Source organism: Cyprinodon variegatus, unplaced genomic scaffold (assembly GCF_000732505.1).
Source record: "Cyprinodon variegatus isolate N-32 unplaced genomic scaffold, C_variegatus-1.0 Scaffold261, whole genome shotgun sequence".
NCBI lineage: Eukaryota > Metazoa > Chordata > Actinopteri > Cyprinodontiformes > Cyprinodontidae > Cyprinodon > Cyprinodon variegatus.
The window spans coordinates 832,050-855,517 of record NW_015150714.1 but is presented as its reverse complement, the minus strand read 5'-3'; the positions used below and the strand labels follow the sequence as shown (position 1 = coordinate 855,517).

At 39.8% G+C, this 23,468-nt stretch overlaps 2 protein-coding genes across 3 annotated transcripts in view; both read right to left on the bottom strand.

Moving 5' to 3' along the window:
- The window catches only part of LOC107089731 (uncharacterized protein C1orf21 homolog), a 52,171-nt gene extending 48,068 nt beyond the window's left edge, over positions 1 to 4,103 (bottom strand). Inside the window, exon 1 of the mRNA XM_015382671.1 lies at positions 3,874 to 4,103. The gene's annotated coding sequence lies outside the window, so the exon portion shown is untranslated. The remainder of the gene's footprint in view (positions 1 to 3,873) is intronic.
- A 5,911-nt stretch (positions 4,104 to 10,014) lies between these two features.
- On the bottom strand, positions 10,015 to 23,040 carry LOC107089728 (ER degradation-enhancing alpha-mannosidase-like protein 3). Of its 2 annotated transcripts, XM_015382662.1 has the most exons (21): positions 22,059 to 23,040; positions 21,940 to 21,985; positions 21,645 to 21,745; positions 21,149 to 21,188; positions 20,641 to 20,753; positions 20,302 to 20,455; positions 19,809 to 19,943; positions 18,193 to 18,298; positions 17,960 to 18,057; positions 17,292 to 17,417; positions 17,116 to 17,199; positions 16,756 to 16,839; positions 16,387 to 16,511; positions 14,238 to 14,409; positions 14,002 to 14,147; positions 13,716 to 13,860; positions 13,364 to 13,555; positions 13,027 to 13,192; positions 12,530 to 12,715; positions 12,156 to 12,203; positions 10,015 to 11,068 (listed from the first exon to the last, which is right to left on the bottom strand). In XM_015382662.1, exons 1-21 carry the CDS (start codon positions 22,145 to 22,147, stop codon positions 10,713 to 10,715), a joined length of 2,712 nt encoding a protein of 903 aa, XP_015238148.1. In that variant the 5' UTR covers positions 22,148 to 23,040; the 3' UTR covers positions 10,015 to 10,712. The 2 variants fall into 2 exon arrangements, with proteins under 2 accessions (XP_015238148.1, XP_015238149.1); XM_015382663.1 differs by lacking the exon at positions 12,156 to 12,203 and having other exon boundaries at positions 22,059 to 23,039.
- Between the last annotated feature and the right edge of the window lie 428 nt (positions 23,041 to 23,468).

The window sequence follows — 23,468 nt, the reverse complement described above, 5'->3', positions numbered from 1 at the left end:
GGCATCATTAACTGCTTTATTAGCTGTGATCTCAGTAGCAACCGGGCTTGTCTTTCACTTTCTTATTCAGATGACAAACGGCCTAAGGTGATGTGATGACTGAGATCTTTGGGATTCTGACACATCGCACCGTGTTCATCTGAATTTCAAGTTAACGGCTTTTATTTAGCCTTTAAGGGAAGAGTCATAATTAATAGAGATGAATAATAAAAGGTGGAATGTTGGAAACGTTAAAAACATTAAGACATGTGTAAACCGTCTACTGTTTGTTAAGTAACCAATTTATTGTGACAAGTCAAATTCAAACTACGAACAAACCTCACTGAAAAATTAACCCAGTCCACATTAGATCCAGTCTGTAACCTATGAAACATGTTATTATCATGTTGTCTGCATCTGGTGACGTCACATGAGCCCTAAATCTACTGATCGTTGTTCCTAACAGATCCTTAGCTTCCTTATTTCCTTTTACTCTTCCTAATATGCCTAATAGTTTAAAAAGGCGTTCACTTGTATTCTGCATAACTACAGAAACATACTGTACCCGCTCCTTAGAGGAAACGCCTATTAAACGTGTGCGAGAGCGTGCACGAGCCCATTTTCTCCTCGTGCACGCTCTGTTTAAAAGTTGCTGTTTGCATCACTCATACAAGCTTACGGTACTTTCCAAAAGAACATTTGCAATTCTTCCACTATGTCAGGCTCACCACACGTAAGTAAAAATGGGGACGAGCACATAGGACGGCCTTACTTAAACATATCACCAGAATGATTGACAATGAGGAGGACCACTTATTTTGATGATCCACCTGCAAAAACAAAAAAAATCCTCCTCTGTACCTTTAAGCAAACAGCTAGATTTCTATTAAAATCTGAGAGAAACTAGGTCAATATTCTGCTAATGCAGAAAAAAAAAACTACATTTTTACAATTGTGGAATTTGTTTTCTTTGTTTTTATAAAAAAAAAAATGTTGAAAATGCAGAATTTCTGGTGTTTAAACAAAGAAAGGAATTTAAAATCACAAGTGAACATTTGTTTACACCAAATCTCCTCATCCCACTACTACTACTTCCTGTTGCCTCCTCCATCTATTTCTGTTATTGTGACATCCGGTTGTTGATCATTTGACTCATGTGAAGTGAACAAAGCATGAAAATGTATTTTCTTGCGCAACCTTAAAGTTTATTATGTTTCAACACTATCAAAATGAACAAAATAGGGTGTAGAGCAGTGATTTTTTTTTCTGTTATGGCTTAATAGTGGATTTAAACAGGAGATAATGGCGAATACCAGTGTTCACAAGTGGGAAACTGGGAGACAACCACCTTGGAGATTGTGCCACTTTAACCTAAACTTGGCCTCTAATGGAAAGCCCTGTCAGACATGGCCGGTTCTAGACAGGGAGCCAACAGGGGCCAGTGTCCCAATACAACCAGTCCTAGTCCCTGTACTGAAAACACAGCAGAATCTTTGGTATAAGTCAATTTTTCTTAGAGTGTATTTTCCCTTGATTTAAAGGGGAAATAAACATTGCAGATGGAATAAGATAATTTATGTTAAAACAAGAAAAAACTCCCTCATTTTAGGTGCGTGATATCTAATCATCTTATTTTAAGAGTAGAAATACTCCTTTGGCAGGTCAGCTTATTTACCTGTTCAAATTCACTTAAAATAATTATTTTTAGTGCAATTCTACATCAGTTCCTTATGATGACATGCGCTGACGGAAGAGACCATTACTGATTTGTCCTTTTAACCAATTCAATATTCTACATGGACAATTTCCGCAAAGTTGGAAAGTTGGAAATGACAGTCTTCTTTAAGCTTCAATCGTACTAAGATAGGATCATAGGCTACGTTCACACTGCAGTCTGAAGTGACCCAAATCCAATTTTTTTACCCATATACGACCTCGATCTGATCTTTTTATGGCAGTCTGAACAACACAGATCTGATTTTTTCCAATGTGACCCAGGCCACTTGGCTCGGTGGTCCTGAATCCGATATAAATCTGATCTTTTCAAATGCGACCTGTGTGTGAACGGCCAGGTCGCATTCATCCGACCTGAACACCATTAATACCCGACAAAGGTCACTATTCTGCGTCTTGCTACACAGAAGCAACAGGAAAAGCAACAACCATGGCGGATGATGATGCGGAGAGCATCATCTTGAAAAGATTGAGGTTTTAAGGTTTGGAAACATCGCTAGATGCGCTGCCGCGCTACATCCATGTTTACTTTCGTAAAGACGAAGCACGCTGGCTTGTGACGTCATTGCTTCCTCCACCATGCATGCAGGACACATAAGCTGTATGAATGCATTTCACACAGGAGATCACATACTAATCGCATATATTTGGAAATGCGAATGGCAACGCAAAAAAAATCGGATTTCACAAAAAAATCGGAATTGAGCATCAAAGCCTGCAGTGGGAACGTAGCCATAGTTGAAGTGTTAAACCTTGGCTTTATGGCTAAAAAAATAAGCGAAGGAAATGTACTCTTGCATTCTTGTGCCTTATGTTATTTGTTTTGCTCTGTGCTCCCATAAAATAATTTTTTTTGTATAGAACCACCACTGCTGTCAAAGGTCGTCTGTAGTAGAGGCCTGCGCGGGACAGATTTTCCAGTCCCGTGCCTGCCCGCTCCCGCAACGAATTATGATTTTCAGTCCTGCTCCCGCCCGCACCTGTAATAGTTTGTCCCGCAAGCAATTCCCGCATGATTCCGACGTTCGCCTACTGCTCAAGGCAATTCGTGTCATATGTACGTATGAAATAAAAATATAATAAGTTATAATTAATAATTTTAAACACTGTATGATGGAGCCCCACCCAGCACATGTGATGTATATATATGATAGACATAGACTGATAATTTCTGACTTTATTTTACATTTTAAAACACGTTGTTAGTTTGCGGGACTGCCACTTATCACCACTCCCGCCCCAACACGCACTGAGCTTTCAATATTTGTCCCACGCCGCACTGCTTTGCGTTGGGTCCCGCGAATCGTGCAGGACTCCCGCGGGAGTGCAGGGCTCTAGTCTGTAGCTTCAGCTCTTGTGATTTTTTTTTTTTCACAAACTGGTATTGGAACAACATAATAAATCTGGATAGTATATTTAAAGTATATTTTAATGAATGATCAAAGATGGAGTAAGTTTAAATTGTCAGACAGGGGGCCCACATGAGATCTGGGTCCTCATTCAATCTTGCTCCGGCTCTGCATGAAGCAGCAGCAGACATAATAAGCAACAGTTTGATATTTCAAGCCAAAAAGCATTTCTTGTGCTTGAAAGGGGAGGGAGGTGGAAGTCAGCAGTCTGTGCAGGACCAGCGGCATGCAGCTCCGTCCAGTCCCCAGGCTCCAACAGCTGTGTACGGGCTGCACCAGCGGCAGACACTGGGCGCTTTGTTCCACGCAGGGCAGGCAGATCCGCGGGACCCGTGTCTGTGTGTGCTTTCCTTTCCCTTCAGGAGTAACAGGCCTGCAGCTTCGGTGCGCACAGGTCTCCCCTCTGTCTCTACTCAAACAGTCGGCCTCAGTGGGACAGGGCGGCACAGCCAGGCAGGGGGGAGTGGAAAATTTAGACTGAGCCAAAGCTGTCCGAATCGGAAAGCGCGTCTCACTTTCGCTTCTTCTTGTGTTAAAATTAACGTCAAACTAATATATATATATATATATAAATATGTATGTTTTTTGAAAAGCAGTAATGTCTGAGTGAGCTTCCAGACAACAAAACCCCCGAAGCTCCGTGTGTGAGGAGGAAGCAGAGCGCAGCGCATAATCACGGTTAACTCAGAGAAATGACACAACGTGGCTCCGGCTGGAGCATTAAAACGCACCAATGGGAGCTGATACTTACTGAGAGGAACCGGTGCTGCTCGGTCCACAGGAGTTACAGCCAGACAGCTGGCGGTCTTCCGGGACTGTTGTGCCGGGGAGTGAGATCGGAGCTATGGAGACTGGGAAGCTGAGAGCTGAAAGGAATGAACGTAAACTGTGGGCTGCGTCATTTCACCAGGATGCCACTAATGCGCGGCGCGCAGCAGCGCAGCCATCTTACCCCACCGACCCACCAATCACTGCTGGCAGCGGGGGCCAGCAGTGACGGAGCGGAGGGCTGGATCACATCAAATGCGGTGTTCCATTTCCAGTTACCTTGCTTTTTAATTCATGCAGAAATTACTCACATTTGTATAGAAACCTATATTCCGTTTGCAGGATTTTTTTAACACGTTAAATGTTAACCTACGGATACGGAAGAGGATTAGGGCCACTGAAAAAAAAAGTTAGCTGATTTTTAAATTTTATTTCAGTTAAAATTCTGAGAAAAAAGTCAGAATTCTAAGAAAATGTCAGAATTCTGACTTTTTTCTCAGAATTTTAACTGAAATAAAATTTAAAAATCAGCTAACTTTTTTTCAATCTCAGAATTCTGACTTTTTTCTCCGAATTCTGACTTTTTCCCCATATTAAACGGAAATAAAATGTAAAAATCAGTTAACTTTTTTTTTTCAGTGGCCTTAATCATCTTCCGTATTAACCTCGTTTTTTTCTAAATAATTAGTTCGCAAAACTAAACTTGCAACCCATAAAACCCCATAAACGTTTCACATAAGTATGGAGGGCCAAAAGTGCCTAAATTTTGTGCCACATATTCCTTAAAATTATTGCTTTAAGTTTTTGTTTGGCAGTTAAAAAAAAAACATGAGGGAATTATTGAATAAAATACATAATCCATTATTTATTTCCATAAATTTCAAAGTAGTCATATATTCACTCTAGGAGCCAATTATTTTTTGTAAATAATTAACAAAGTTTTTTGTTTTTGTGCTTAATCTAGTTTATTTTTACTTTATTGTTTGATATCTGTTATGAGATTATGTTTTTTTGGATATTTAGTCATGTTCCTTTGTTTTTGGTTAGTTATGATTAATTGGGTGAATTATTTTTTATAAATAGGCTGTCAATGGTAGGATCAGCATGCATCTGAGTGGATGTATGTTGTTTTTGTTTTTTTACCAGCGCAAGAGAAACATGAAGGAAACGTTTGTCTTTTTCTGTTTGCTTGCCTGAGGAGAAAATAAACTGAGAAAATTAAAGGAGTTTACCCGGAATATTTTTTCTTTTGCCTGCGTAAAATTATTCCATGGTGCATCTGTGGCCTTTGTGGATTTCCACTTTTTTTTTTTTCTTCAAGCTAGGCCACAACATTCACTGAACCGGGAGGATACCCGGGACACGCTGGAGGAATAATGGTTATGCCCGAATGTCCGCACTAACCACTTTAGGGCACTATTTAGTTGTCACACCACTTTAGGTGAGTGTCCGAATGTTTAGCAGATAAAGAAGTAGTGGACTCGAAATTTCCCACAATGCACCTCGAAAAGTAGTGATCATCCATGGTGCCTAGACGAGCAGATATGTCCCAGAAAGCTTTTATGGAGAGCCCTCCTCACAAAGCATCATGGGATTTGTTGTCGCCTATGGCTGTTGCTATCAGACAGCAGTGACAAATAACGGGACCATGTGGGGAGGTGGAGTTACGTGACCAACTGAGCAAAAAGCAGTGATCATCTGTCCAAACGGTCAGTTAACTGAGCTCACTATAAAGTCCACTATATAGTCCTCCCTCTATATAGTAGTTGTAGGATTTAGGGGTTAGGACGGACATTCGGACACACCCTATGTTTCTCAGGTGGCCTGGATACACCTTGGGATTCCTCGGGAGGAGCTGGCCCAAGTGGCTTGGGAGAGGGACGTCCGTTTTAGTCAGGGTTAACTATGGGATGGTAACAGTGAGGGAAGAGTGTGGGTTTGGCTTTAGAAAGGAATGCAAACTGAATAGAAGTCAAGGTAAAGTTGCAGTAATGATAGCAAGACCTACAGTGTGTTTTTAAGGAGCACTGCACAGGTATTGCAACCCCAATATTGTGTATTGGGGTTGCATTTTAAATACTGGGTTATTCTTGTATGACCAAAACATAGTTTACTTAACACACAGTGAAGCCTGTTCCTAGTGCATGAATAAACTCCAGAAGGGCTACCCCTTGTCACCAGTCCTGTCGGTGATGTTTATGGACAGGATCTCAAGGCCTTGTTGTATAGAGCAGGGGTCTGGTTTGGAAAACTCAGGATGTCAGTTTTGCTATTTTGCAGATGGTGTGGTTCTGTTGGATTCATCAGGCTTTCAGGATGGACTGGAGCAACTGGAACAAGAGCTGGTTCCTCCGAGTCTGAGGCAATGGTCCTCAACTGGAAAAGGGTAGAATGCCTCCTCTGGGTTGTGCCAAGTGGAGGACTTACCAGTTCATCTATGTTCCCTCATCAGTGGTCACAAAGTATGACTATTGTCTAAAGAACACGACCCATGTGGGCCGCTGACTGGACCGGACCGGGCATTCCTCCCGCCTGCGTTACCGTGCTACTGGTGTCCAGGCCACTGTCACTGGGTTGGTTTGGTCGCTCCATCACTAGCACAACTAGCCCCAGAGCTCACGGCTCGGTTCTGCTTCACTGTAGTCGACCAAAATCCCGGACGACTTTTAAATCCCCCCCGGACATTTTTTAGGTATGAAAAAAGTAGGACATGTCCGGGAAAAAGAGGACGTCTGGTCACCCTACCATATCAACAATTTGATGTTTCAGTAAGTGAGTGTTTGTTGCTATGATGCGTCTTTGCTTAGCAGCTTCGCTCGTTGTAAACCAACCAATCAGCGCACAGCTCATCTAAATGTTCATGAGCGTACCATAAACAGAAGAAAAGCTGTCGTTTCATTCTGGGACTAACAACCAGGCTTGCATTAGGGCTCATAGAACAGCAAATATGCCATTTTCAGGCCTACCAATGTTACACACCCTCTTCAGAGACCTTAAGTACCAGTACCAAAATACACTGTATAATCAATCTATGACCCCTTTAAGAAAAAAACACCATTAATGATTTAGAATCCAATTTGATGGAAAAACAGATTGCAGTGTATGAAGACGTACCAATTACATGTGGCCATGATGTGGGGTGGACTGCTCACAATTCTCTGCAGTTGTGTAGTTGTAGGTCCAACACAGGTAGACCAGGGGTCTACTTGGACCTACAAAGACACAACCTGGGTTGGATCTATGAAGCACTTTGGCAGGAACGTCATGAGCCTGACAGGAAGATACACAGTGGTAAAGTGAAACACATCTGCTTTGGGGAAAATACATAGAATTACGTGGTAAACCAGTCAGGTTCGTACACAAACATATTGTACACATCTTGTGCGTATAAAGCAAGCATGGCTGAATGGGACATAGAGAATCAATGAAACATTTCAGTAAATTAATTCATGGTAGGAGCTTAGAAATAGAGAAGACCCAAAGTAAAAAAAAGTGATCTTCTTTAAGCTTGATAGAGAGACAACTGTCATTAAAAGCCTTGGTTGTTTATGTTGTAAAATGGCCAGTACATAATCACATTAATACTCAATCATACCAGTTGGATGGTCCATAAAAGGAGACTACAGAGCCAGTATCAGGAAAAATGGACTGAATATGGTAGAGGCAGATGCAAGGGGTGTTGCACCCTTTAGCAATAAAATTATGAGTTGTGTCATCCAGGGAGAGCTCAAAATAGAACCTGCTTCATCCATTCCAAGGCAGTTGTGTGCACAGACTTTTTGAGAAATAAAGGGCACATATAGCATGTCCCCACAAATGTAGAGGGTACTTTAGCTTGCATTTTGACTCCTAATAGGGCACTTTAGCACAGACAGTTAGCATGTGTTTTGGATCCAAAGGAGCATTTTTGGGTCCCAAGACAGCAAATGGGCCACAAGGCCCGGGGGGCGACCGCCCTCTGCCGCCTGTTCCTGTGCATGTCATGGTTCAAAGGAGTACATTTAGGAGGTCAGAGCATCTGATTAGGCACCTACATTTGGAGATAAACCAGTCATACCATTGGAAGGAATACCTAGAGGAAGACCCAGCCATTCAAAATTTCAACACTTTCGTTGATGGGCCCTTGGCTGGTCCCCAGCAAATCCTTTTTAAACATCAATCTTTGCACTAAAATATTCTGTCATGATTTGTGGACATTAAGATCTAAAGAGAATTATTATTTACTTGATACAGAGGATAAAGTAAGTATTGAACACGGCACCAGAAGTGGAAAGAACATCGTTTCACCATAAACCGAAAAAGCATGTTGAAGTTTGTTTAAAGTTTGCTGCACAACATTTAGACAAGTCTGTGAAATACTGGGAGAATATAGTCTGGACAGATGAGACCAAAACCGAACTCTTTGGAAGCCATAATACACATGTTTGGAGGTGAAATGGCACCGTATGTCACCTCAACAACACCACACCAACAGTGAAGTTTAGTGGTGGGAACATCATGGCATGGGGTTGTTTTCAGTATATGGTACTGGCAAACTTCAAATAATTGAAGGAAGGATGAATGGAAAAATGTACAGAGACAGTCTTGATAAAAACCTGCTGCCATCTACAAGGATGATGAAGATGAAACATGGGTGGACATTTCAGCAAGACAATACCCCAAACACACAGCCAATGAAACACTTAATTGGTTTCCAAGAAAGAAAATACAGCTGCTAAAATGGCCCTATGGAAAGAACTAAAGATTGGAGTTTATATAAGAGGTCCAAGAAATATTTAAGACTTGAAGAATGTTTGTGTGGAAGAATGGGCCAAAATCACACCTGAGCAATGCATGCAACTAAGTTCACACATGAGATGCCTTGAAGCTGTCATTGCCAACAAAGGCTTTTGTACAAAGTAAGAAATGATTTTCAGTAAAAGTGTTCAATACTTTTTTACTTGTGCCATTTTACTTAATTACACATAACTTAATTTCTGGACATGTATGGTTTGATTTTTGTTGTACGTGTGGATTGCATGGATTGTTACAGACATCTTTTAAAAATATGTCAATAGCACCTCTAGATTATATATTTACTGAGCGTTTAATACTTTTTTACCCGCTGTACATTATATATTTAATTAATTATAATATATATAATATATATTTAATTAATTATAATACACTGCAGTAGCAAGTTAATCAGTGTAACTGAATAACTACTGAATTTCCTTTTAGAGTAAAAAGTTGAAATGACATCAAGAAGTACATTCACACAAATCTCAAAATCCATTTAGTCTAAGATCAAGTTTAGCAGCTGTTTTAAAGAACGATGATAATGATTTGTAGTCATATTTGAAAGTTTTCCTTTAAAATATTTTGACAGTCAAAACAACTTTGAACAATTTTCCATCTTAAAGTCTGCTTGGTTACCATCTTTCCTCTTCATATGACAGTTCAAATAATTCACGCCCTTTATAAATACATTACATAAGGAGCACACATGAACTCACCACCAATGACTCACTGTTCCTGTTCAGTGCAACTGTATTTTGATGAAAGTCTACAGAAATCCACAGGCGAACCTTATAGATATATATATATTTAATTAGTGTAAGCTGTTATTCTAGCTCAGCTGCTATCTTTCTGAAATTAATGCTATGTTGCATACTGTGAATTTCCCAATTACATCTGTGTCACGTTGACTCAAGTGATTGACGTGGGCGTCCACCCACTGTTTATAGAAACATGTGCCGGAAATAACCGATTTGAAAACCTTTGCGCTTGACTCAGACATTCCTATTATTTTAATGTCAAGATGTGATTACTATTATTTCAGATTTATGAGAGCTTTCTTATCCACTTGGTTTCAACCCTCTCCTCTCCCTATATAATTTGACATTACCTATCATTTTGAAGTTGTCTTCCATCCAGTGTTAAGGAGAAATCTCCAGACAAAACATTTTCTTTGAAAAATACCATTAACTCAAAAGCTCAGACAACTTGTCTTAAATCTTTATTGAATTTCCTCCTTTCAAGTCATTAAACTGCTTCTTCTAGAGTCCATCATAACAATCAGCTGTGGTAGCACCCCCCAGTGGCGGGCCATGTTTTGCATTAATGCAGCAAGGGTTTTTTTTTTCAATCTGGTTCATAGAAAGTTGTTTGTTTTGGAACTTACTGTTTGCACAAAAAACACTGGATTAATTCAGTCAACCTATCTGGGCAAATAAATACTTACATATCTTGTAATATACATATATACTCCAGAAATTATAAACTTTTTCATCTGTTTTTTTTTCAGACATAAAGCCATAAAAATAGATTTTTCTCCTTAATTTCCCCCATATTCATTTTTTTTTTACCCCAATAAATGGGTGTTGATAAACAGACCTGATGCCAAAATATAAAACAGTTAATCACATGTAATCTGCACATTCAGACGTATTACACTGGTCAATTGATTTACGGGTGAGAAGGAAGCTCATCTAAGTAAAAACAGTCAGAAATGCATAGACAGGAAAACAGTTAGAAGAAGCAGAATGGAAAGTATGGTACAGTTACATAAGCTGTTAATCAATCTGGTCCAACTTGTTCAAATAATGCACACAGACAGAAGCCGTTTCAGACAGTAAGGTAAGATCCCTGGTCTCTTACTCGTGATCTACCCAGCGACTCGCACAGTTACAATAAAGGGGGCCACTTCTGAGGGTAAAACCTTTCCACAATGTAAAATAAAGCTTTGACGGCCCCCTCTGTGTGAATATATGCCCCCTCTGGGTCCCCTCCCTTTGCTGGGGCAAAACCACAGTTAAAAAGCAGAGATGTTTATAATTGCTGTCAAAGCTCGTCTTTCTCCATCTGCTTAAAAGCCTCCAAGTCTTCCCGCCAATCAGCTAGCAGTTCATCCACTGAATGGCTGTCTGAGTCTGTGTCACCTTGAGGCTCTTCAGTCTTCTCAGAGTCTCTCTCCTCTTGGGGCTGAGCAGCATCTACCTGTGGTTCTATGGCTCTGTTTTCCTCCTCTGTTCTGACTTCTCCTGCAGAACTGACCTCCTCCTGAGCAGGAGTAACTTCCTCAGGAGAAGATTCCTCCAGCTCCTCTGTGCTCATTTGTGACTGGCTAACAGGTTCGAATGAAGTGGGAGTCGTTGCCTCGGTTTGACAGTCCTCCTCCTCCTCTTGCACATTTACACCTAAAAATGAAGCAAGGGTGCGATAAGCTATCATGCAGAAAAATCAGTACAAGTAGCATACACTTTTTTTTTGTGCCAGTAATCCTAACAGGCTTCCCTTCCAGGTCAAAAATAGAACAGTTTTCATAAAGAGGCTGTCAACTCGAACAGCATGGTGCTGATGGTGAGTCATGTTTCCTGCAGGATAAAGCCTTCCTCACATAGCTGTGCAGCCAAACCGAGACGTGTGATAAATGGAAAAAATAAAGAAACCTCCCTGATAATTTTCACCCGATTCTAAGAATACAAATGATTATAAATATATACAAATGCATACGTACAAGGCTACTGTGACATTACAGAGGTTACAAAATAGGTTAATAAATATTGTTTTACAGCAAAAGTAAATAATAAAATCATTTACAAGGAGAATAATCTTTCAAAGCAGTGGAATCATTAACACTGCACCACAAGTACAGCACATATTTGGGTGGATGGATGGAGGGTTCAATGCGTGGATAAATGGGTGGACAAATAGGAGGATGGATGGAGGGTTCGATGGATGGATGGATGGATGGATGGATGGATGGATGAATTGACGATCAGGTGGTTTGATGGATGGGCAGATGGATGAGTGGATGGACGGACAGATGGGTGGATCGATGGATGAACGAATGGGTGTATGGCTGGACGGACAGTTGGGCGGATGGAAAGGTGGGTGGATATATGGATGGATGGGTGAATGGATGGATGAATGGATTGGCGGCAAGGGGGGACTGACGGCCGGGTGGATGGGAAAAGGCATTGAGAATTTGCCTTAGCTAAAATGTTATAGTGTGTGACATGATTCATGAAACATACTTGTCCCTATCTAATAAACAAATAAAAAAATAAATGGATGGATGGACGTGGATTGACGGACAGTTGGGTGGATGGGTGGATGGATGGACGGGTAGATTGACGGAAAGGTGGACTGACGGACGGGCGGATGGATGGATGAATGGATGGATGGACGGTAGGTTAACGGATGAGTGGGTTGATGGATGGATGGGTGGGTGGATCGGTTTGAGAAGCACTCAGAGAAGTGGGAAAAGAAGAGATCACTTACTGCCCTCAATCAGACTTCCAGGAAGAGGTTTACCTTTGAATAGAGTTGCTGCTCATCAAAAGGAGTAAAAGTAACAAAAAGCAACAGAAACAAGGAAAAAGAGGGGAACATTTTAAAGTTATAAGATATAGAGGTAAGATCAGAAGTAAAGAAATCTTTTAATATGATGTGATGAATTTGCTCCACTGTGTCTGGCTATAACCATAGGTGGTTAGCTTCCAATTATTCTCCAAATCTTTTAAACCCCATCTTATTTCATAAAAATAAGCCAATAGAGACTCAGTCAGTGGGGAGTCTGGGGCCAAGTGATGTGATTAAAACATGTAAAGAGTTATATTTGAAGCCTTGGACTAAAGGAAAGAATAAAGTCACACCTCTGTCTCTGGCTTTGTCGCTCAGAAGAACTTCTACCTCTCTGTACTCCTTCAGCGCCTCCAGCAGGATGTTCCCCTCTTTATGAAACAGGAAGAGGAGAGGCACTGTGACGTCATCTGTGCTGCGGCCATCTCCGGCCATCTGAAACAGAGGAGCTGTGTCGCTGCTGCTGCCCTCATTGTCGTCTTAAAGAGAAGGAAAACAAAACTTATTAAAGAATATCCACAAAAAATGATTGGCTCTAAGCTAGTTCTCTATATTACAGCTTTTAAATAAACAGCACAAAATTTGTATTCCTAAAACAAGATGTGCTTAATGTAAAAGGATGTTGAATAGAGCCTGATTGATTCCACAAAGCGCTGTTTAATTGTTCGCCCATCATGTTGGGTCTAGCGCAATGCTAGACTGGATGTCTTGAAAGCTAATGCACTTATAGTCCACTAATCTAGTCACAGAGCATTCAGCATCTGTCTGGTGCAGCTTGCTATCCACTGACCGATGACTATGCCTCCAATGGCGCCGGCCTTCTGGATGTTCCTCGCCTTCTCTGCAAACATGCACTGTCCGCGCTGCAGCAAAGCGATGTGGCCCTGGACGTACTCAACGTTTGTTATCTCAGTGCAGCCACTGTAAGGTTCAGCCACGGTCACAAAACCTCGTACCTGCACGACGGATGAAAGGACAAAAATGGAAAGAGGCACCAATAAATCACTCATCCATCTAAATTGAACATCTAAAACCCAAATAAATAAAATATATTCCAGAAGAAGCTTTCTGCTAAGAAATAGGGAAAGATGTATTCATCCCTCCAGCAGAGGCACAAGCACACCCACCCCAGTGGAACTTTTGGACAGGTCTGTGCCAAACTGTGCTGGTCCAGCAGTTAGAACCACTCTGCCAAAGAACGGATGGGAGACGATCTGGATGGCTCTGGGAGGAAGCTGCTCCTTCTGCTGCTGGCTCGACAGCTCCATCATCTCCTGCATGAAACGCACCCCGTCCTCTGCTGCTACTGCGCTCACAGCCTAAATGGAGATGCCACAGAGTGGAAGAGGAGACGGTCTTTAAAGAAATAAAATTAAAACGCCTCAAAGAAACACCACAAATACAAGAGAGGGGTGACAAAATTCTTTCAGTTTTAAGGGGAGCCAGCTGCGTGTTTTGGATTCTTGCTGTCATATTAACCTGAGTAGCATGCTGGATCAGCTGCACCCGGCCATCTTTCAGGTGGATGAGACTAACGCCCATCCTCCGAAGCAGCTCCAGGTGTTCAGGATTGTTTGCCATGAAGTCCTGAGCCCTCAAGGGAGGACGGCCCATGCCAGGTTCCCTAAAGGAAGAGTGAAAAGTATTGAGTAAAACCCATGGCCTTCTACAGAACAAAGCCACTGTAACTGAAGCAGAAGAGGAGCAGCTCAGGTGTTACATGAGCACAGGACTTTGAGCTGGTTAAACCAGTATTCTCGCATACCTGTACGGGGCAGGACGGGGACAGCTCTTGTCCACGGCACTTCGAATCGGCTCCCTCAGGCTGCGAGGGAAGGCGGGATCGGGAAACATGAGCCGAGTGTTAGGACACGTCCAGTCAAAGTTGGAGTCATCCAGCTCCTCCTCAGACTGAAACGGCAGGAATGGTTGATCATTACCGAGTCGTGCTTCAACGCTTCTATCAAGTTTCTGAAAAATGTCAATTATAAAATAAATCACCATTCTGTTAGAGGGAATGGATGAGGAGTTGGGCGCTGTAGAGAGAGACAGAGGGAGTAAATGTGCCTCTGTTGTAAAGACGTAGTCTTCCACGTCAAAGGGAATGTCTTCAGCTTCAGCAAACAGCAGGAAGAGGTATTTAAACATCTCAGCGAGGAAAAAGGAGTCCATTCTGTAAAAACAAAAACAACAAAAACAGAGGATGAAACATAAAGCAGGATTTAGTTCTTCAGCTTATTTGCTACCAAATAAAGCCCAAGGGCCTTCTTCTATGTTTCATAAAAGTACAGTTTTTGTACCTGATTTAAGTTGACTAGGATTTTTGTTCTGTCATAATAAAAGCTGCTGGGTTTACATTTCCCCAACCAGCACAAACTAAATGATTTGTTTTAAACCTAGATATAAAATATTTAACTCATCCAAATTTTGTAGCATTATATAAAGCTGACTTGAGTTTGCCTTGATACCAGCATGTTGGATATTTGACTTAAAGGGTGTCATTTGTTTTTTTTTCATGAGCATAAATTCTTTTTTATTACATTGTAATGATTAATATACCATTTAACCAACATTTATCCTCCTTTTATGTTAATGTCATTGTTAATTGTAATCCAATACATGTTTTCATTTTACTATAATATAATAGGGCTTTAAAAAAATTATTAATTTATTTAACTTTGCTAACAGTTTATGTCAAAACCTTAAACTTTAAAGTAGAAAGAGAAGAACACAACTGTGACCTTAAAGCATCAAATACTTTGCAGAGCCTCCTTTTAGAGCCGTCCAAAGTTGTTTTTCTAATCCAGTCTTCTTTAATAAATAGTTTTAAGTTCAGTCAGAGTGGATGGACGGCATCAACAAACTTTAACCTTTGGGATGGATTAAGTCCTAACTTTAACTGGGCCAATCGCAGCCCATGAATGTGCTTTGAAAGGTCTCCTTACATTGACTCTTCCCTACAGCATGAAGCTGCCACTACCATGTTATACACAGGAGGTGGAGTGTTTAGGATGAGGTGCGGTGTTACTTTGTTCCACTAACAGCACGTTGCAAATAACGTTAAAAGTTATGTTGTATTAGACTAAAAAAAAATTTCCAAGTTTGCCATTACTCCAATATAATAAAACTAAACAGTTCTCCTTATGAAATTCTTCCTGAATCTCTTTGAATTAGGCCACATCAGTCAAATGCACAACTTAAACAGGTCCTGTTAACAGATTGTCCCACCCGAGCAGTGGAACTCTGCAACACCTCCAGAGTTGCATGGGCTACCTGAACGCCTTTTTGTTTAAAAATGTACATAATTTATGGAGTGAATTTTGTTCCATTATTGTTGCAAGCAAAGAAAGCATTTTGCAAATTGATATTTGAAAAACCAAATACAATCCCGAAAACTCTGAAAAGTGTTTTTGTTAAACACAAAAATTATTTCAGACTAACTTTGCTGTTTTCTCAGATTTTACTCCTTCAATTTTTTGTTTTTTTTGGGGATTTTTGCAACTTTGTTAAATATATTTTTCTAAATTTTGAAGTTTCTGTTTAGAGTTTATTTTTGAGTGTTACATTCTTTTTAAATTGTGTTTTTCAGATCCCATTCTCTTCACCTCTGGAAACGTGCAACATTTCCATTGGTCAAGAGCGACCATTTGTTTAGAGCTTGAAGTGAAAAGAATGTGATCCTTAAAACGCACTTTGGAAAAAAATCCAATTTGTGAAACTAAATCTGAAAACAAAAATTAGAAAAAAGAAAAAATATTAGAAAAATATACATAAAATATAAAAAGAAAAAAATAATTTTTTTAAGAAAATAAATTTGAAAAAAAAAATTATAAATTTTTTTTTGTACATAAAATCTTAGTTACCATCAAAACCCTTTTCAGGATAAGACATTTGATTGCATTTTATTTAAAATTCAAAACCATAGATTGCATTTTTTATATCGATTTACAAAACACTTTTGATTTAAGCAATAATGGAAAAAATTACAATTACAAGGTATTATAGTGAAACCTTTTTGTTTATGCTGTGACAGAAGTTGGAAAGGTTTGAGATGTTTGTTTTTCTTTTAAAAAGCAATGGATGTATGGCATTTAAAATACTATGACCATGTCTAGTCACTATATCATCATTGCAATCTGTTTATACTGACCGGTCTTCGTGGCTGCCAGTGCGCACATCCTTCATAGCAGCAAAACCACAAGGAACCCGAGCGAAGCGGTTGAGGTTTTCCAGGATGGTGCGACCTGCCTCCAGATAGTAAGGGTCTCCTGTGGCCTGGTGGGAAAGGGAGCAAAGAGGTAATTGGGAGTGTCCGTACATTAGCTCTTAAAAGCCGTTAAAATGGAGCGTAGTCTAAAATAAAGAAACAATTTCACAGATGTTCCATAACATCGTCTGGCAGATAAGTAAATTATGATCGATCCTCTGTAATGTCTGAGATGGTGAAATAAGCCAGAATAATGGATATTTCCATCTATGCTGGGGCAGTGAAAAGAAAAGATATCACTTGGAAAATCACCTTATAAAGGAAGTAGGTGCTCTCTGCAAACTCGGGCCTCAGGGGATGCTGTGCCCAGTGTACCCTGAAATCAGTGGTGAACGCCTGAGGACAGACAAAGAAGGGGGAAGCGGTCAGCACATAAGAGCAAACGAGGACCAGTAGACAAAACTAAAACATACAGAGCTTTGCTGGAGCGCTGCAATCATAAACATCACTGTAATGACAGCTGCAAATCTCTACAATTAACAAAAAAAATAAAAAATAATACAAAAAAACTTAAAGTCCAGCATACAATCAGCAGAGGTTTGCCTTCATTTAGAGTTAGCTTTAGTTGGGGAATATAAATCATATTAAATCTGGTGCAGTAAAACAGATTACCTCTGGGAGGAAGTTGTGTTTTTTAGTAACCTGGTACAACATCTCATGAGTTTCGATAGCAGGACGGATATCTCCCTTCAACACCTGAAACATAAGCAACATTCATTGGGTTAAAGAAACTCCGAAAGACCAGACAGGAGACCTGATCTTTGTGGACCAGCACAAGCGAATCTGACCTGCAGACCGGGGAAGAAGGCCAGCAGGGAGTCCATCCAGGTGCGAGCAGGAAGCAGGGGTTTGTGGATGTGGACGTCCAGCAGCAGAGGAGGCTGGCTGATATATTTCATAATGGATGCATAGTGCTACACATGCAGGAGAGATGGGATATAGGAAACTACATTTTTAGATGCACATCCATGGTCCTGAAGAGCGTAACGCCGCTGGAGTCATGACCTTAAGCCTGCTTAGCATTATTAAATATTTAATACTAAGTATGAACAAATCAATAATAAACATATTATTCACTGAGTGCTTAAAGCTGAAAAACTGACATGGTTTTAACCAGACATGATAAAACTGTGTAAAAATGTATTTTAGGAATTTCCCATCATGCCCCTGGAGCATATGACAGAAAAGAGAGAGAAGTCTCTCAGGTAATGGGCTAAAGCTCCGCTGATATTGGCTCATGGACCCTCCTATCATTCATGATAGAAAACAGATCAATAGATGACGTCTGGGACCTTAAAAGCATGCCACGGAACATTATTTAGGACTTAGGAGATATAAAGAAGTTTAAAAGCATAACCTTGCTTCAGTATGTAAAGGGATGCTCTCATGACTAATGTTATTATAAAGGAGGGGAATCGATTTGCTCTATGGGGTGTGTGCATGTGTGCGTCCTCACAATATTAAAACGCTGCAGAAACAGGTCATCTCCCAGGAGGATGTAAGCCTTTAGCAGGTATTCATAGTAGGAGTCTATTCCTGCTCCAACGCCGCTGTCTGCAAGCAAACAGAAGGGATCTTTTAAGAGATTTCTGCTGCCTGACATGGAGATCATGGGCCAATGGTTTTCTTTGAGGCCATCCAACCTTTGGTCCAAATGAACTGATGTTTTTAAACTCCATGGACTCTCACCTCTTCTGACCCATTCTCCTGAGTGGATGTTAATGGTGGTCCCCACCAGGTTGCTGTGTCTCTGTCTCTTCTCCCACAGAAAGTCCAGGGCTCTCCGCGCATGGTCCTGCCAATGCATGAAGAACAGGTTACTACAAATCTAAAAAACAATAATAAATCTATGGTGTGAATTATTTACTGCCTGCCTCTCTGCTCCATCAGCAGTTCACAGCTGCCAAGGAAAATAATCAGTCTCTGGTTGAATCAGCATAACAGACTACCTTGCTAAATTACAAATACACTCCCTGAACTTTCTGGGGTTTTTTATTTGGTGAAGTTACACACAAATTGCTAGCATCACAAAGTTGTGTGTGACTATGCATGACTGTGAAGTGGTGGGAAAATCGTACATGCTTTTGCTTTTTTATCAAGAATTAAAACTAAAAATTTTGACCTAGTAGGATGAAGAAAGCCACAACAGGCCAAGATAAAGTTTTTTGGCCCACATACGAAGCCCTGTGCTTGGCAGAAAACCAACACTACTCATTACCCCAGGCACAGCATTCCCACAGTGAAACACGGTGGTGGCAGCATCGAGAACAGGGAAGCTGCTTAGAGTTAATGAGAAGACAAAGCGGAGTGAGGGAGAATTAAAACTTCTTGTCAGGTACTCTTTAAATATTCTACCTTTCCACAAGTTGTTTTTTTTTTTTTTCTTCCTGTCGTCTAACACTTCACTGTTATCAGTCACATATGTTTGTTTTTCCTGCTGCCGTCTCTAGAAGCAGACATCTGCTGTGAGAAACACATCTGCAAACTAAAGCAAACTAAACTCAGTCAAGAGTTGACTGAGTTTACTTTTACAAAAGGTGTTCAGGTACTTTCACAGATATGTTTTACATTTCTGCAGCACTAATTCATTTTGTATTACTATATGAGTTTTAATCAAATGGTTTATGCATTACAGGCCTTTTATTTTCCAACTATAACCTAAAGTAGCAAAAATAAAAAAATGTAGATGCATTAACTAAATCCGCCTCTTAGATGATTTGCATCGTTCCTTGGAGAAAAAGAATAGAAACATGAACAATGATGCACTTTCTAGATCAGAGCTTTCTTTCCTATAACACAAAAGTCAACTAATAAGGCAGCGTTTATTCAACCACACCTTTAGATTTCAGTAGCTTTTAAGTAAACAACACCAAACAGGATGTCTTGAGGCTGGAATAAACCTAACCACCAACAGCTAACTAGCTACTTGAATCTGTATTAAAGCATATTTCTGAGATATTTTATCTGATTAGTGTACAAACAAGTTTGATCTGTGCAAAACTGTAAGCTTGAATAGATACCGAATTGTCTTATTTTCTATTCATGATCTTAAGTAAGCTGGATGTACTTGATGGATGGAGCTAAAGTATTTGATGCTTTTTAAACGAATGTCTTTCTGCAGGGTTATAAGCTTTGTGTTAAAGTTTTTACATAAATTACATTTCCACACTGGCTCTAAAATATAACTTATTTTGTTTTATGAGTCCGACCAGTTTAGCACAAAAATTATCAGTCAAATATAACCCTAAAAACTGGAGGTTAATATAAACAGGTTGATTATCACGCTGATGAATAGGAGTTTCTACCTCAAACACAGGGTCTCCGGTGAAGCGGCTTAAGGCAGCAAACTCCAGGATCATGGTGCCTGCGCACGCCGTGCAGGTGTCCGTTTCTGTACCAGTCCTTGTCTCTGGTCCCCTGACGCCATGTTTCAAGTTTATCTTGTAATTAAAAGAGAGAAAAAAAACTAAAGCATTAAAGATCTGTTTTTTGTTTGATTGATTTGCAACAGACTCCACGCAGAAACAAGTCAAGCATGAAATTGTCTTCAGAGCTCTCTCAGTCTCAGGCGGTGCAGTAAAGCGAAAAATACAAATAAGTTTTGATCCGAGACGGATTGCATCTTATTTGCATTTTAAAAGTTTATTGCTTGGAACTAATTAAAAATACATATTTTATTAGAATCCACAAAGATGTTTTTTTCTGCTATATGACAATTACAATAAGATTTAACTTTATTTCTGAGCATGTTATGATGAGAACTGCAACAGTCTGAAGGTGAATTAGAGTCCGTCTCACCCTGGGATAAGGCAGGCCGCTGCTGGTGTTGAAGGCTGGCAGCAGTCGGAGTCCCAAGTCTTTGGCCATATGCAGAAGCTCATCTTGGTACCACTGCATCTGCCCTCCTCCCTCTTTCAGCATCACAGCCATAGAATGGCCACCAAGAAGACCCCTGTGAGAAAATGGTAAAAAAAAATAAAAATATAAAATCAGTGCAACAGAAGCCACTGCGTCTCTTATTTTGTATCAAGTCAGATCAGGTGTCCAGTGTTTACTTAAGCCACTCAGTAAAATAAGTTGTCATAGAGAATACTACAGAAATAAGAAATATATGTTGTCAGATTAGTTAAATCTCACCCAAGGACTCGGATGTTAGTTTCAAAGACTGACACCACGATGTCGTTATCCAGCCGCACATCTGAAAGGACTCTCCTGACAGCAGCTTCAAACTCTGTCGTCTTATTCAGCAGCTGCAGAAAAAAGACAAAATCAACCACAGTTACAAGGCAAATAAAAGCAATGTAAAGCTAAAAAAATAAATAAATAAATACAAGCCAAGCTAAAACTAAAAGATTATGTAAATTTTACTGATTTTTTATTTGTTTGGTTTTTATTGCTTTGCTTGTTTTCTTTATTTTTGTCTAACTTTACAGTTTAGGAAAAGCGAATTACTTTGATATCACCTGACTAATTTGACCAATGTTGTTAAGCAATGTTGTTGCTATTCTTGGATCAGTGAATTCTTGTAGATTTTTCTCTGAATGCTTTTATTGTGCAGAAGAACCCCTGCTACATTTACAAATTGTTGTACATACAATATTATTCAACAAATCATGCAAAGTAACTAAATATCAAGAATACTCACCACCAAAGTGTCCAAGGTGTCTATGAGGGTCAAAGAAAACCTAGAAGAGACAGAAAATTAATCTTAAATATAAAGTTAATTATTACTCAACAGATAAGGAGTCTTTTTTTGGTATTTCGTGGTATTTATTACAATGACAGAAAAATACCTTTGACATTTATCACATTTTTTTGTCATAAATCTGCGACTGTGTTTAGTCATGAAAACAACCACTCGTCTAATATCAAAACATACTGCAATGGTTACCTCTTATCAGAGCTACGTAAGTGCCAAACATCTCAGAAGAGATGAAATGAATCATAATTTAAAGCAAAAACAGAACCCTTTGATGATGAGCTAATTGAAAAAATCTCCTTTACATAGTCAATTTCTGGCTTTTGCAAACATTGACCCAAAGGAATTAATCGTTATAATCAAAGGATGAATTTTAAATATAACACATTTTTTTTCCCACAGTAACATGAAACAGAAAAACAAAACAATGCATGCTACTTACTTCCCAAGTGCATCATCAAGGTCTCCTCTACTGGGTTCAAGCCCACGTACCCTACCTCTGCAGGTCAGAGGCATCAGCTCATCTGCGGGGTATGCATGATCCTGGAATGATGAAAAAAAAAAAAAGGGATTTCCATGATGCAGAATTCTTGTTTTTAAACAGAATATGACCAAACTGATCAAAACAAATGAATGGTTAAACTTAAAACCGTGGACAAGATTGTGCTGCATAAGTATTCAGATGTTCAGATAAATATACCAAGTCAAGAAAGTTTTAAACACAAATGAAATCCTACCATGTAATTCTGATAAGCATGGTCAAACATCTCCACCACCTGGTTCCTTTAATAAAAACATAAAACATTAGTATAAAGTTATTTTTTTTGTCATTTATCAATCAGGTTATTTAACTTACCTTAACTTTTGCTTCTCCTCTCGGGACATAGCATCTCCAAAATGGCATAATGCTCCCAAGAGCATCAACAGGCCAAGAACAGGTTGCATGTTAGGAAGTGTGGGGATGATCGCAGCAATGAGCACACAGCTGCAGTTTATACCAAAGATCCAGTCATCACCACAACCCTGACCCAAACAGACACCATGACACTCACCCACTTAAGCCTTTGAGTTCATATCTTTAAGTTAATCTGATCTACAGCGAATCCAAAGGTTTATATCTGCGCCCCCAACAAATAAAAGTGCAATCCAAGGGTTGAGAGGAATGTTGTTTCTTTCAAGTACTTAGATGTCAAAGTAAATGCACAAGAAATGAGATGTGAGCAGTGCAAACAGTTTCAGGTCCTGTTTACCTTTCCAAACTGTCACCTGAACCCATGCCACACACCCACAAGGAAGAGACAGACATTTAAACTCTGCATTTAAGCAAACACCTTCAGTTAAACAAAACCAAACGTGCCAATGACAAGGGAATCATCTAATCTGGTAATTAAGGCCAGCGATAAAAACACTAATGTGTAACGATCAGTTGTCAATGTCGTTATAACAGTTCAGCATGACTTTAACCAAACAAGATAGAACTAAATACTTAAAAAATATATATCTACAACCCCGAGTACGCTCTTCCCATAGCTAGAAAGTTAGCTTTCAAAGACACAAGTTAATGATTTCCTCCGCTTGACAGTTTTCCATCTCTCGTCAGCAGCCAAGCACTTGTCAGACCTTAATTAGCTAGCAATGCTAATAAAAACAGTGCAAATGACAACACCCGAATCTTGTTTACTAAATATATTTTCAAATAGCGTCCTAGTTGTTAGACAGCAAAGGTTGTCGGGCTAATTCCTCGGTAATTTGGCACCTAAAGTGAGTTAACTCGCCGAGTACATGGGGTTCCGCTTACAAACTAGCCGTCTTCCTAGCCGGATACTCTAAGGAAACGTCAACAACATCCGCTTCCGTTTCTTTACCCTGAGTTTAGTTTTCCGGGCACAAATTTACTTTAGACGGATTTACATTTCGCACCGAATCTCGAGATGTGCTCATAGATTTTTTAAAACGTGTAATTGTTTATCCTCTGCATCACATGTTAGATTTCCCTGTGAACTACCCGACTGAGAATAAACCTGCAGCCTGACAGTCTGTGCTCAGGATATAAATTATTTTGTGCATTATATATCTCAGCTCTGACCCCTTTCAAAGTTACTCGGAAACACTTGTTTTCGGCAGTTTAACAAACAAACAAACAAACAAAAAACTTTAGTATCGATCACTTATGTCCCTCTTTCCCTTTTTTGCATAACGAGACATAAAAAAACGCATCTATATCGAGGAAAAATCTATTATTTTGAGCTGTTTTCCGCTTTTTGTT